This window comes from Physella acuta, unplaced genomic scaffold (assembly GCF_028476545.2).
Source record: "Physella acuta isolate Inbredline_101_S28 unplaced genomic scaffold, ASM2847654v3 ptg000007l, whole genome shotgun sequence".
NCBI lineage: Eukaryota > Metazoa > Mollusca > Gastropoda > Physidae > Physella > Physella acuta.
Window position 1 is genome coordinate 1059760 of NW_026731527.1, and position 14592 is coordinate 1074351.

Sequence of the window (14592 nt, forward strand, 5' to 3'; positions counted from 1 at the left end):
TGTTATCCGTATGCTCTAAAGTCTATGCCAGAAGAAGCAAGAGTTCTGGGTTTACGTGGGCTCCAACAAAGAGGTCTACCCAAAACTGACTCCTGTGGAGAGGTATCGCTGCAGTTGTTTCAGTAGCGTAGCGAGAGGGGGCGGGGGGGGGGGGCATATGTCCCTGGGCGCCGATCTTAGGGGGCGCCAAAATGGGTTGGAAAAATAAATTGAAAGGTTGAGGGGGGTACAAATCGAAATCTTGAGGGGGAGTGCATATCAAAATTTTTTTCCCCGGGCGCCAGGAAGGGTCGCTACGCCTCTGAGTTGTTTGCACCTAAATTTCATCAAAGGAGTAAGTCGTCATGCCCTGAAGGACTGTGAGAGAAGAAGCGAAAGTTCTGGGTTTACGTGGGCTCCAACAAAGAGATCTACCCAAAACTGACTCCTGTGGAGTTGATTGCACCTCAATTTCATCAAAGTAGTAAGTCAAGTCATGTTCTGTCGTAAAGAAACCAATGAACACAATGTTATTGTACTCTGGGTTAGCAAAGCAATGTTATTTTTGTTCCTTTTATCCTCCAGTGCTAGCTCATCACATCAAATTTTGAATTCATATCTCATGTGAGGGGAGACGCGGTCGGGTGATTTAGCATTCGCCTGTTAACCCGAAAGTCTCGAGTTCGGATCCAAGGTATCTAGGCAGACAATTTTAGTGTCATTTCTTTTTTTCCTTCAGTGAAAAGTACACTGCTAGCTCGTTGTATAAAAATTTGTATTTCAGATGAGAGGAGACCTGACCAGACGACTGTGCCCAGAGCTATATATATATATATATATATATATATATATATATATATATATATATATATATATATATTTATATATATATATATATATATATATATATATATATATATATATATATATATATATATATATATACATTAAAAATATAACTGTTTCTTTTAAATCCAGACCCTACGACAACCATTAAGTTAATACGGTTTGTTTTAGTCGTACCTTGATGCACTTGAGTGAAGTGTCAAACTGAAAAGGGAAAAAACTCAATAATAAAAACACTCAAATAAACGCTGCGGAGTAACTGTAACTTGTTAGTTTTTTTTTGTTGTTTTTTTTTGCTGCTTGCATTATTTACTTGTACATAGCACTACCATCTAGTTTGGATGGATCTTTGTGTAGTTAAGTATGTGTAACACATTCACTTGTTTCGGTAGTTATCTTGTGCTTGACATATAATAAAGAAAACGTAAATAAAGCCTACTTATTTCCATCTTGGTACCCAAATTACAAAGAATATTACATCCATTTCACAAGTTTTGCCATCGCTGATTCTAGCGGGATTGCAAACTTACTTTATATTTCACCCATAATAAAACCAATATATTTTCCTGTTCGCGCCCAAAACACAGGAGGTAGATGCAATAGAGTGCTGCTGTTTCAGTGACCTTGGTATGTAAGGGATGGTGTGGTGAGAACTTTAGGTGAGTAAGGTAGCTATGCGTTCTCAGTGACGTTCTACATACTTGAACCTGGATTCGAACTCGAGACTCTAGCAGTCTAGAGCTTTACCTCTAGGCCACGCCGTCCACTGGGTATAAGCAAAACTACAATCTTACAAAAACTACAATCCTATATAATGCAATATTATATATATATATATATATATATATATATATATATATATATATATATATATATATATATATATATATATATATATATATATATATATTTATATATATATATATATATATATATATATATATATATATTTATATATATATATATATATATATATATATATATATATTTATATATATATATGTGTGTGTGTGTGTGTGTGTATAAGGGCGCAAATAGGGCAGGGGTCTCTTCGGCTCTGCATCCTTTCTTACTTTACACAGCTTGCCGTGTGTGATGTTAACACATTTTAAGACGCGGACCCGCGCGAATATTCTATACAAATTTTAGATGGAGAGTCTTGGCTGCTGAAATATTTGACGTTTGTCAGGTACGTGTTTGTCTTCAGCTAACAACCACCGAAGTATTGGCCATTGATAGTAAACCTACATCTTCGTTTGCTGAAGAAAGGACTTGGGAGACTCGGACAAAATGTATATAGAACTTAAGTTATAGGATATATATATATATATATATATATATATATATATATATATATATATATATATATATATACATATATATATATATATATATATACATACATATATATATACATACATATATATATACATACACATATATATATATATATATATATATATATATATATATATATATATATATATATATATATATATATATATATATATATATATATATATATATATATATATATATATATATATATATATATATATATATATATATATATATATATATATATATATATATATATATATCTGTAAACCGTATTACAATATATCATACATACGTGATCTAACTGAAGACACTCTCCTTGATACAAACTTTTGTGTTCGATATAACACGATGTGTGTAAATATTTATAATAAATCATCACTATCCCCTTTCCTTTTTATTCAAAATCAATATACTAATCTAAATCAATGTGTTTGATTTGCACAAAAGACAAGAAAATGTTTTTTTAATAGTAAATGGTCTTTTTTTATATTACATTTGCTGTTATACCTAAATTAGTCGAAGAAAGGTTCTATTTTTTTTTCAATTAATATAATACATTTTAATAAAACATCTTTATTGTCGTTAGCTGAAGCAGAAATAAAAATCAGAAACACTAAATAAACAACATATTAGCTTGCAATGTTGGAACATGCACTGATGCACATATATCTGATACGAGAACTGTTAAATTTTGTTTGATAGCTGCTCTTATAAGGACAATTTGTTTGTGTACTTGGAATAATTCTAAGTGTGCTCCTCTGTTTTCTTATCTAACTGGGCCAAGTTCACACACGCACACACACACACACGCATACACACACACACGCACACATTCACACACAAGTAAACACACAATCGTGATGAGAGGCTACTTTTAAAAAAAATTCCCCCCATTAGACCTGTGCGTGTTAAAAGAACTACATCTGACAAAAACATTGTTCTGTTGTGGTGGATGGTTTCTGTGATTTACGGACTTAACCACTGATGTATTAATTGTGATGTGTATTAATGAAAAAAAAAGCGACTTGATGTACCACGATAGGAACCATTTGTTTAACAAGCTTGTCCAACTTCATTAGTTATTTGTAGTGTTTTACTTTTAGTATATAGGACAAGGGATATTCTGATTACCTAATCAATATCTCTGTTTTCTACACCCGCGATAATTGATTACATACCAGGTAACACAATGTAAGTTCTTCTGAAATACTATGTATTAGCAAAATAAAAATTACATGTTTTACCATACACATGCATTAAATTATAATTCGAAATCTTATTTTGAAACAAAAAAAAATGTCAAAATACGTAATTGAATGACACGTAATATAACACACAAATATATATTTTTTTAATATTGGGTAAATAGATTTGATCCCAAATGAGATAATTATGAAATTATCTTTAATCAGACACATGGAACTATACTGAAAAAAAAAAGATTAGAGATACACATAGTTGTGATTCTGCAAATATTGAATAACAATAATGCAGGTCTATGCAATGGGCCAATTTTAAAAACATTTTGAATACATACTTACAAGAATGTAGTCCCGACTACAGTTAACAATATTATATCTTTCTCCAAGTTTATAAATAAATTGTTTTGAATTATATATAACATTCCATATAAAACTAACACGCCTAATGTTTGCTTAGGTACAAATTATTATAACAAGAATTACACCACTAAAAGGCCTTAACTCATATAGGCTACAGTTTTAGTATTATAGTCGTTATTTCTTATGCTAAAATTTTACAACTTTCTAATAGAATATTTTTCTATCGAATTTTTAATGTATACGTTACGGTTGTCTGAGTTTAAAATTCACTACATGATTATAAACTGGAGGGGGAGGGGCGGGGTGTGGGGTAGGTTGATAAAAAATGTAGTGCTTCTTACGAAAGAACTAAGTACCGTCTCCTGCTCTTGAATATTTTATTATTGTTAGGTATATCTGTATCATACTGAGTCCTCTGCTCTAAAATGTAAACAAACGCAGTTAATGATTTACCGACGGGAACTCCCCTTGTTGTCATTGTAACCGTGATTAATTAGTCGGGCGGGTTATAAACATGTAGCTATTTCAATGCGAGCTTGTTTCATTCAAGTCAAGCACACATACACATACAAGATCTGCTAATATACACTATTGCAGTATATCTTACACACAGAGGCGTAGCGACTCATCCTGGCGCCACCCAATTTATTATTATATAGTTGTACATGATATTAAAAAAAGCCCCCCCCCCCACACACTATTTGGAATTGAAGAAGGTCGCCTTTTAATAGTCACTGTACCATAGACGTTTTTATTATTTCACACAAATAATGTAGAAAACAGTTTAATCAGTCCGGAAAGAAAATAAGTAGTCAGTTTTTATAAACTTTAGTTGTGTATAATCTGGTAATTCAGCTCAAATTGTGCTTTAATTTTAGTTTCTACACCATTTCGCTCCCCCCATAGGGTTGTTGGAGCCCCCACACATAGATATATACATACATACATATATATATATATATATATATATATATATATATATATATATATATATATATATATATATATACACACAATGAAAATGTTTATATCTATCACTAGATTATGTATTTGCAATAGTTTCGCATTACACATCCTTATGTTATTCAACGGTAACACATATCATGTCGCCGTGATGTATCAAATATCAGGTAATAGGCCCAGTCTATCGTCAGACACAACACACATCTGTCAACATAACTAACAACGTTACGAATCTTGATCCTCCCTCTAGAGGGGAGAGAGAGATAGAAGAGAGAGAGAGAAAGAGAGCGAGAGAGAGAGAGAGAGAGAGAGAGAGAGAGAGAGATAGAGAGAACGAGTATACCTGTTGAGAATACCTTTTGTAGGTCATAAAAAGCAAACATTCCAGTTCAAGAAGTGGACCAAAGTAGAGTGTGACAATGTCCCCACATGTTTGTGTATATCTAGGTTTAAATACTAGAGTATGCTTCAATAGTTATAGTTTGTTATTATAAGATGAACTACATTGATTATTCATTTCTACCCACATGTAAGTTTATTTACATATATATATATATATATATATATATATATATATATATATATATATATATATATATATAGGCCTATATATATATATATATATATATATATATATATATATATATATATATATATATATATAGGCCTATATATATATATATATATATATATATATATATATATATATATATATATATATATATATATATAATGCGTTAAAATTTACACGAAGACTAGTTTAATCATCGGTTAGGTTCTACAGTTTTCTTTCCTTTTCACTGTGCTTCTGTTCAAAAGATGTTTAAAATAATGATTTAATTAATTTAACAGGCATTAAAAACGTGTACTTTTGTTGTGTCACAATCGATAGAAATATTACATTTTCAAACATGGAATACACTAGATAAAATGTTGGTGCATTGGGTAGAAATGTAATTGAAATATTTTTTAATACAGAGACATGAATCTTGATAATTTTTTTTTATAAAAACGTGTTATAGTTAGACTATGCTTTGGTGCTTGCTATCTTTTAGCCAGTGCACGATTCTACTCAACTAAATAAAAGAAAAGTGGACAAATTTCTCACCACACATATCTGAACATACGCCTGGCATATAGACTAACACGAGGCCTACATAGCAAGCCCCACGGGCCGACCCGTATGAAACGGAATTTCTACCTTTCTCTAAATAAATACGCGACGTGCTGAAGAAAACCATTCGTGCCTAGCCGTAGACGCTAACGACACACAGACGAAATAAAATTGCCAACCATACACGTAGGTGTAGTGGTAACACTTGAGATCGTCAGAGGAATTTCCCGATTATCTTTCCTTGCTATGTATTCAGATTTTTGAATGGTGAACGAAATCTTAATATAAATAACCACTGACAGAGCACAGGCTTACAGTGAATATAAAGTTGTTAAAGCGTGTCTTTGTAATATAAGTTCCTGCATATTTTAGTGATGTAACTAGGATTTTTTTAAAGGATATCTCTTTAGTGTAGTAAAATGAGGTGAAGGATGGGCAAAAAATTCTAGAGAGACGTAGATTTCTATTTCCTATGTGATCAGTTCATAAACTCGTTCTGTGGATACTAGAAGGTAAGGGTTTCAGTGTTTAAAGTAATTTATTTTAGTCGTAAATGTGACAATTTTATCTGGCAAGTCAGGAGACCTCAATGTAAAACAATGAGGTGATTTCTATACACGATCTTTTATTGTTAAGTTTAAACAATAGTTTATTGTTGTGTGACCTAATCGTTAGCTATTGGTTTCAATCAGGCGGCTTAGTGTTTCAACACACAACCAATTGTATTATAATGAAATTTTAACAATTTAAAGGGAAGTTAAAATGTTACCGATCCTGGTGGTGGTGTTGGTGGTTGTGGGGGAGGTGTGCGTGTGTGGGGGGGGGGGGGGGATAGAAGGGGTTAACGTGGGTGTTGGTGTTACATTGTGAAGTTAACGTTTAGTGTGCGGATATAATGTTATTGTGTTGTTTTTATGAAACAGGTTTATACTTTAGGCTATTTCTTGATAAAAGTGATATGTTCTAGAGTCAGGTAGGTACGTTTTTTTTGTGTATGTTTGGCAGTCGTGTTTATTGCATGGATTTATATCATGTAGTCTGTCAGGAACATTGTCAGTCTGTCATGTAGTCTGTCAGGTAGTCTGTCTGGTAGTCAGTCAGGTAGTCTGTCATGTAGTCTGTCTGGTAGTCAATCAGTCTGTCAGGTAGTCTGTCGGGTAGTCTGTCAGGTAGTCTGTCAGGTACACCTGTCAGGTAGTCTGTCAGGTAGTCTGTCAGGTAGTCTGTCAGATAGTCTGTAAGGTAGTCTGTAAGGTAGTCTGTAAGGTAGTCTGCCAGATAGTCTGTAACGTAGTCTGTAAGGTAGTCTGTCAGATAGTCTTTTTATGTAGTCTGTCTGGTAGTCTGTTATGTAGTCTGTTAATTAGTCTATCATGTAGCCTGTCAGGTACAGTCTGGTACACTGTCATGTATTATTGGCAGTACGTAATTGCGTAGAATAAACTGACTACAGACTAATTTCGGCAAGCTAATAGAACTAATATCTGGTAAAAATTCATTCAATTTACCCAACAGTTAACTGAAATTCATTACTAAATTTGCAATATATCGGATTACCCACATTAAATGATAAGTTGTGATAATCCTAAACCTAATATAATCCTACCTACCATTAGAGCTGACCCAGCCTGATAAAAACAATGCTAATTTTTAATCATCCTGTTTTAATTAATTTCGACACCAAAATATCACAGCCACCATTGTAAAATCATTGTTCATTAAAGTCTAAATATGGCCACACATTACTGTGATTCCCTGAAGCGAATCAGGATATGAAAGACGTTTTACCATAACAGATACAGATTTCTTTTATTTAAAATACACGTCCATGTTACTTCATGTTTTTCTGTTATTTGAAGCGAATCGTGCTACTTTATTTACAAATACCGGTTATAATTATGACCCGGATTCGTTATATATTCAAACACAGCAACACTGAACTATTTAGTTGACACATTTCAAAGGTATTGTGTTTCGTGTAGTTTATGGTTTAATGACACAGAGGAGTGCAGTATATTATAAAGGTAAAGGGTGAATGGATATGTGTGTTCAACTTCCTTATTCGTGTGTTGGGGTTTAATGAATGAATAGAAAACATAAAAATAACTAGAATGGATTGTAACACATATGTGAAGTTAAAGTGAATGTGTAGCGTAGTTTACTTTAAATATTTTGAACTTTCAGGTAAGTGTATATTTAACTCAACTATTATTTATTATTGCTTCGTGTTAATGTGACTTGGTTGACTTAGCCCTCTTTACTCCTTCTGTAACATAGGGTCACTTTGTCCGGTATCCGACTGTGAATTTTGCTGTGTCCCATGATATCGATGCGGTCTTTAGTTCTTTAAGAATAACACCAATGTTTTAATATGGTGTGCCTTTTTTAAAACAATAAAAATTCCTTATCAAACCCGACGGTATATGGGGTAAAGTAGAGTTTACCTGTTTCAGTGACCACACCATTTAAAGGCATAATATGCCCACTTATCTTTATTTTTCCTTAACGTGTAAGGTACTTATCAGAGCTGAGTGGACTCAGGGTCGTTCTACCCACTTGAACCCGAATTTTAACTCGAGACGTTTGGGAAAGCAGTCCAGCTCTCTACTGTTAGGCCACGCCGTTACAATTTTGTTAAAATAGTAAAAAAAAATAACGATAAATTTTAACAAAGTGCTCTCATTTTATATTAATTGTTTATTTTGATAGATTTCGATGATCATAATGCTAGAGTAACTGTATGGCATCAAACAATCCAAATTTAGGATTGATTGTCATTGCTTTAAAACGTGTTAACAATTCACATAAAAACATATATTTATGTACGCATAGCTGAAGATTTGCTTTAACATTACTATGGGAGGGGGTGGTGGGTAAAGAAGAGGGTTAAAATAAGGAAAATTCTAGTTGTACCACGATACAAATCATATGTTTGCCCGAGTAACTCCGTATCTTATGTATAAAGATACATATGTGTATGTAAATCGGATTATTTCAGTTAGCCCTGTAGAGTGATTACCGCAGAAAACCTCGAATTTATTCTCCTTTTCATTTTGTGCCTAATGCATTTTTCTAATTCAAACTAAACAGTCTTACCCACATACATTGACTAATGTGTCTTTCAAATATATCACATTATTAAAATACAAACAAGGATATTGCCAGCTGGTTAAAAATATGTGTGTAGATTTTAAAGAATGGCTTGTGTTGTGCAACTTGTTACAAGGAAGGAATACCCTATATGGATTTGTTACACATTCACCTTATATCTTGTGACAAAACACTACATATTAAAGTTATATCCTAACTTGATTTTACTTGTTCTTGTCACTAAGAGAAGCCGGACAAACTCATTTGATTAAATAGTTACCGTATAAAACTTCTAGTACATTACCTTACTCAATTTTTTTCCCACATGTTGAGTCTCCAATGTAGATTGAGTATTATATTCAATTTTGTTTATTTTGTTATTTTTTTTTCTCAGTACAAATTAGCAGCCATAAATTGACACATCGTGGGAGTAATATTATATACAAATTTATAAAATCATAATTTTATTTACTTCCATTTATTTTAGATATAAACATGCTGAGGTAAAAAAAAAGTGAAAGATCTTCCATAGAAAAACCAAGAGAAGATGGAGCTCACTGTGCTGATTGTGTGTTGTGTTCTGGCAACAGTGTCTAGCATAACGGCATCTACAGTAACTGTATCCTATGCAACGTCAACGATGAGTTCGACGTCGTCAACAATGCTGCAAAGTAATGTTACTTCCAGCGAGAATACCACACAGACGACCAACACGACCTCGGTGAATATGACATCGCCAGCAAACACCAGCGAGGCGACAAACACAACCACACAGCCGTCAAGCAGTCAAAGCTCAACAGCCACCACGTTAAACACAACACAAACCTCCAGCACGATTTCAACAACTTCTGAATACTCTGCTCAAGGATCATCCTCATTAGTGACCACCACACCAAGTCCAACAACAACACTAACTCAGACGTCAGCTATACCATCAATTACATCCTCACCAGCCCCTGAATCAACCTCAATCTCATCACCAGCCCCAACAGCAACTTCAACACCAGTTACAACCTTAGCACCAACTACATCATCGACAGCAACAACAACAGTCCAAACATCCATTCCGACAAACATTCTAATCCCCACAACCCTTCCAACAACCACCACAACAACCTCGCAGCCGACAACAACTGCATCAGTTATGAGTAATATATTGTCGATGAACGTCACAGCAGCAGCTTCTCATTATGCTTATTTTGAATGCAATTCTACCCTGCTTAATTCGTAAGTTAAATATTGTATTAATGTTGTATTGTGTTTTCTAATGGTGTAAACATATACTACTTTAGTGACGAAAACTAAATTAATCTAAATTAAATAGGTTGGCTGCTTCTCTTTACATACGTGTATTTTAAAAAATAACATTGCTTTTTAATTTTGCTGTGATTATTTTTTAGAAATGCCCGATCATGCAAGTGTGTTATATTAATGTTAGTAGACGGAAATAGAATGTGACAATGGTAACAGAAACCATATCAGAACTAAACATAAATGCATAATTAAATAATTTGTTGGCATGCACTAGTATTAGAAATACTCTATTTGATGTGTATTTAATGTGTATAATTGTTTTGGGGAAGCTGTGTTTATAGAAAAGTATAAATAATAATACAACTCTTTTTTTTAATTAACACTCTAGATAACTGTGTAAGAAAACTAATAAAAATTCTCAATTATCGTAAGGATTACAATTCACAACACTGTCAAGAGTTTAGAGAATAAAATTATTTTTCTTAAACTGTTTACATAATTAAAATCAACGTAACATATTGAGAAACAGAGGTGGTATATATAAACTTGACAGCATAAACCTATTATTATTATATTGATAATTACAATTAATAGATTATACAAATTACATTTTACTGCCTTTTGATTAAAATGTAAAGTAGTATCTCATGCTTGATATAAAATACGAGCCGACCCGCTGCGTATCATACGCCGCTATTTAGTTGGGTTTTTTTTTACTTTCAGTAATTTATAATTTGTGAATTCGACAGTACCAATACTGTCACTGAAAATATTTGCTTAAAAACACTAAACCCCCCTTCCCCCCCCCCCCCCAAGTGAAAGCAGCCTCCTCTTAGTTACCTCCTCTAAGTTTAAAATCGTTTCAAACTAAATTATCTGCCCCTAATAGCCGTCACCAAACCCGTCTCTATGATTGTAAAATGTAAACAGCGTGAACAACAGCTCACCAGACCATGTGAGGGGGTGGGGGTAGTAGCGATAGAGAGGAAGAGAGGGGACTGTAAGGAGGCGCTTGCAGCTTGTTTTCTAACGGCTCCCAGAAGACAATTATATACATATGAGCCGACCCGCGGCGTATCATACGCCGCTATTTAGTTGTTTTATTTTCTACTTTTCAGTCATTCATAATTTGTGAATTCGACAGTACCAATGCTGTCACTGAAAATATTTGCTTTAAAACACTACCCCCCCCCTTTCCCCTAACCCCGACCCTACACCCCCTTCCCCCCCCCCCCCCCCCCCCGTGAAAGCAGCCTCCTCTTAGTTACCTCCTGTAAGTTTAAAATCGTTTCAAACTAAATTATCTGCCCCTAATAGCCGTCACTAAACACGGCTCTACGATTTGTAAACATTTAGAGTGAACAACAGCTCACCAGACCATGTGGGGGTGGGGTGGGGGTGGTAGTGATAGTGATAGAGAGAAAGAGACGGGACTGCAAGGAGGCGCTTGCAGCTTGTTTTCTAACGTCTCCCAGAAGAGAATTATATATATAGATAGATAGATATCTGCTTCAATTTATTAACAACGTTAAGTTACTTAACTAGCAATATTAAAAAATATTTATTTTAAGAGAAAAGCAACCTAATTATCACATGTAAGCTTAAATATAAATTCACTAATTGTCTTTTTTTTAAAACATTTTATATATACATTTAAAAAAATATTCGTTATCCTTTTTTCTTTTGCAGGTTTTTCGCCTGCCTTTGTGGCACATCCTATCAGTGCAGAATTCCCCTGACTTTCCGTCAAGGATCTAATTACCTTTATGACCCAGGCGAAGTTGAACAAAGCGGCCAAACCTCCTCTAATGAAATTTTTATTTGTAGAATTGACGACCTAAATTCTTTACAGCGTACATATTTGAACTGCAGTCGTGGGCAGACTTCTTGTGGTAACTGCGGACATTTTAATTTCACATCCAGCCAGTGCAGTGGTCGATCAACACAAGTCAAATGGAGTGTTATACAGTCAGTGAAACTAGGGTATTATTCAAACATTGTTAATATCGTCTGCGACTCTTCCAATGTGCAGTGCGCCCAGGCAACACCACCGCCTGCCAATTCTGGCACCACTACCACCAGCACCGTTAAATCAGACGCCTTAATCCAGTCAGGTGAAACCGGAAATACCGGTCTAATTTTAGGTCTGGTCTTCGGCTTCCTTGTCTTAGCTGTCGTCGTTGCCATGGCGATATTTTGGTGGAAACAGCGCAACGACAAAATGAGAGGATCCACAGTTTTTGACGACGACTCCACCCCAGCACAATTCACTAACGGCTCCACCAATGATTACGTCACTTCCTCTACATCCTCCGCAAAAGCCAACAACGCCAGGCCTTATGTTAACATCGGGGTTAAAGATGGCCGAAACGGTTCGGGAATTTCCGGTGAGTACAACGCAGGGTACCAGGAGGTCGAGTTGTTAGCCCATCCGGGGACGGGCAACGGGAAAGCCCCACCCCACCCACAAGACCCGGGGTTGAAAACAAAACCAGATCTAAACTTTAACCAAACGGACGAACCCGACGGAGAAGACGACAGCGATTCCTCCTGGTCAGACGAATCCGAACAAGAAGACGATACGGAACCGAACAACGAATACAGCAGGCTAGGAAACATCGCCGCCAGACAAAATCTTAACGACTACGGTGCAGCCAACTCTCCCTCCTCCAACTACAATCTAACAGCCACACCCACTTCCGGTCAACAATCTCGCGACTTGCCACACCCACCCCCTCAGGTGATAGAGCTCTCTACCCCCGGGGTTAAACTAAAAAACGACTACGACTACCCTACCGTGTCGTACCCTCGTGAATCTAAGATCTACAACGAGGTGGACGACGAAGAAGAAGGATCCGCACAGCGAAATAGCGAGGTCTATACTACGATCAACGAGACACAACTCCCAGAGCCGCAGTCTAGGGGCAGCAACTACAACCCTTACTTCGAGCTGGATATAGACTCCATGTGTGGTTCCAAGAGCGGCACTTAGATTGTCTAACTTTGTTGACTATACTGTAGATAACAATGACATTTAAAATCTATATTTTAAAGAGCGACACATAGGTTATATACATTTATGTGACGATATATTAGATAACATTGAAATGTTCAAAGAGTGGTGATTTGGTTATCTAACCTTATGTGACGAGGGTCTAGAGAGCAAGGAATTGTTAACTTTGTGCATAATTCAAAAAGTGACCCTTAGCTTATCTACCCTTGTGTGACGTTCCAATATGTAACAACGAATATTTTCAATATTTTGCAAAGGTTGTTAATAATCGTGTATGTACTGATTAGTATTTTATTGTTTATTAATGGAAAGGTTCAAAAAGACAAAGTTATACAATCCATGTAGAATATATGACGCAAAGAACGATAGTTATATTATCTTTTGATAACAAATACCAGTTTAATTGCTTGTATATTCCGGGTTCAAATCCTGGCGAAGACCCCATATCCAGGAATTTCTAATGAGTACATAACCCACGGTAGGAAAGTAAAGACGGCTGATTACATTATACCTTAATATATCGAGTTCATGGAAACAGGTAAATCTACTTCACTTGCTGCACGGACCAGATAGGTTCGAAACGGTAGCTGCAGGAAATATTGACAGGGATCAAAAGCTGTTTGAGATATATATTTAATTACAGTATTTTACATTAAATAAAGTTTTTTAAAATTGTTTAATATATCAGAAAAATCAACTGAATATATTGTGATTATCAAAAATCAGGGAATACTCTTCAAACTTTGTTTGATTGTCAATTGTCAGTTTCGAATTCTCTATATTAAAATAAATGTATATAATATAATATATAATTGTACACATCTGTATAAACAGTGATACATATTATTTTATTTGCGAATGAGTATGAGTGTTTAAAGCTTTTATTAAACAGTGTCTTAACTTATATCAAGCATAACTGCATTAATTTTAATACGCTATGTTTTACTATGTCATTATTGAAGTGTCATCATTTTTTCATTGTGGGCCAATACACAAGGGGCCGTCGCAGAAAGCTCCCTATACTTGTGTCAGTCACCGGGAATTCTCCCGGCAGTCCCCCATGACAGTCCTGCCTCTGCCAGCTGCTTCCACGCTGTGCCCCCCCCCCCCCCCCCCCCCCCCCCACGTCTCACGTCTGGTTATTTGAGTGTAATTTGAGAAATATATTTATCTTTACTAACGACATACAGAGAATGTTATTTTTTTTAAGAAAAAAAAATATTGTGAAGTAATTTACTTTACATACATTTATATCTATAAATATTCTAGAGATGTAATACTAAATTGCTGTAATGTGCTATATTGCAATAAAATAAATATTTATACACATTTTTAATTATTCATTTATGTAAGTGAATTGTTATCATAATATGTTGATCTATTATTTTGCTTTAACTTTAGTAAGAAAGTAAAGTTCCCTTTCAAACCTG

General features: G+C 34.8%; 1 protein-coding gene across 5 annotated transcripts; it reads left to right on the forward strand.

The window, feature by feature from the left end:
• The first annotated feature begins 3087 nt into the window (after nt 1–3087).
• Nucleotides 3088–14368, forward strand: LOC131942735 (uncharacterized). Of its 5 annotated transcripts, none has more exons than XM_059302766.1 (3): nt 3088–3347; nt 9383–10122; nt 11839–14368. In XM_059302766.1, the coding sequence occupies exons 2-3, from the start codon at nt 9443–9445 to the stop codon at nt 13139–13141; spliced, it is 1983 nt and encodes a 660-aa protein (XP_059158749.1). In that variant the 5' UTR covers nt 3088–3347; nt 9383–9442; the 3' UTR covers nt 13142–14368. The 5 variants fall into 5 exon arrangements, with proteins under 5 accessions (XP_059158749.1, XP_059158897.1, XP_059158672.1 ...); XM_059302914.1 differs by lacking the exon at nt 3088–3347 and adding an exon at nt 5148–5220; XM_059302689.1 differs by lacking the exon at nt 3088–3347 and adding an exon at nt 5950–6317.
• The last annotated feature ends 224 nt before the right edge of the window (nt 14369–14592 follow it).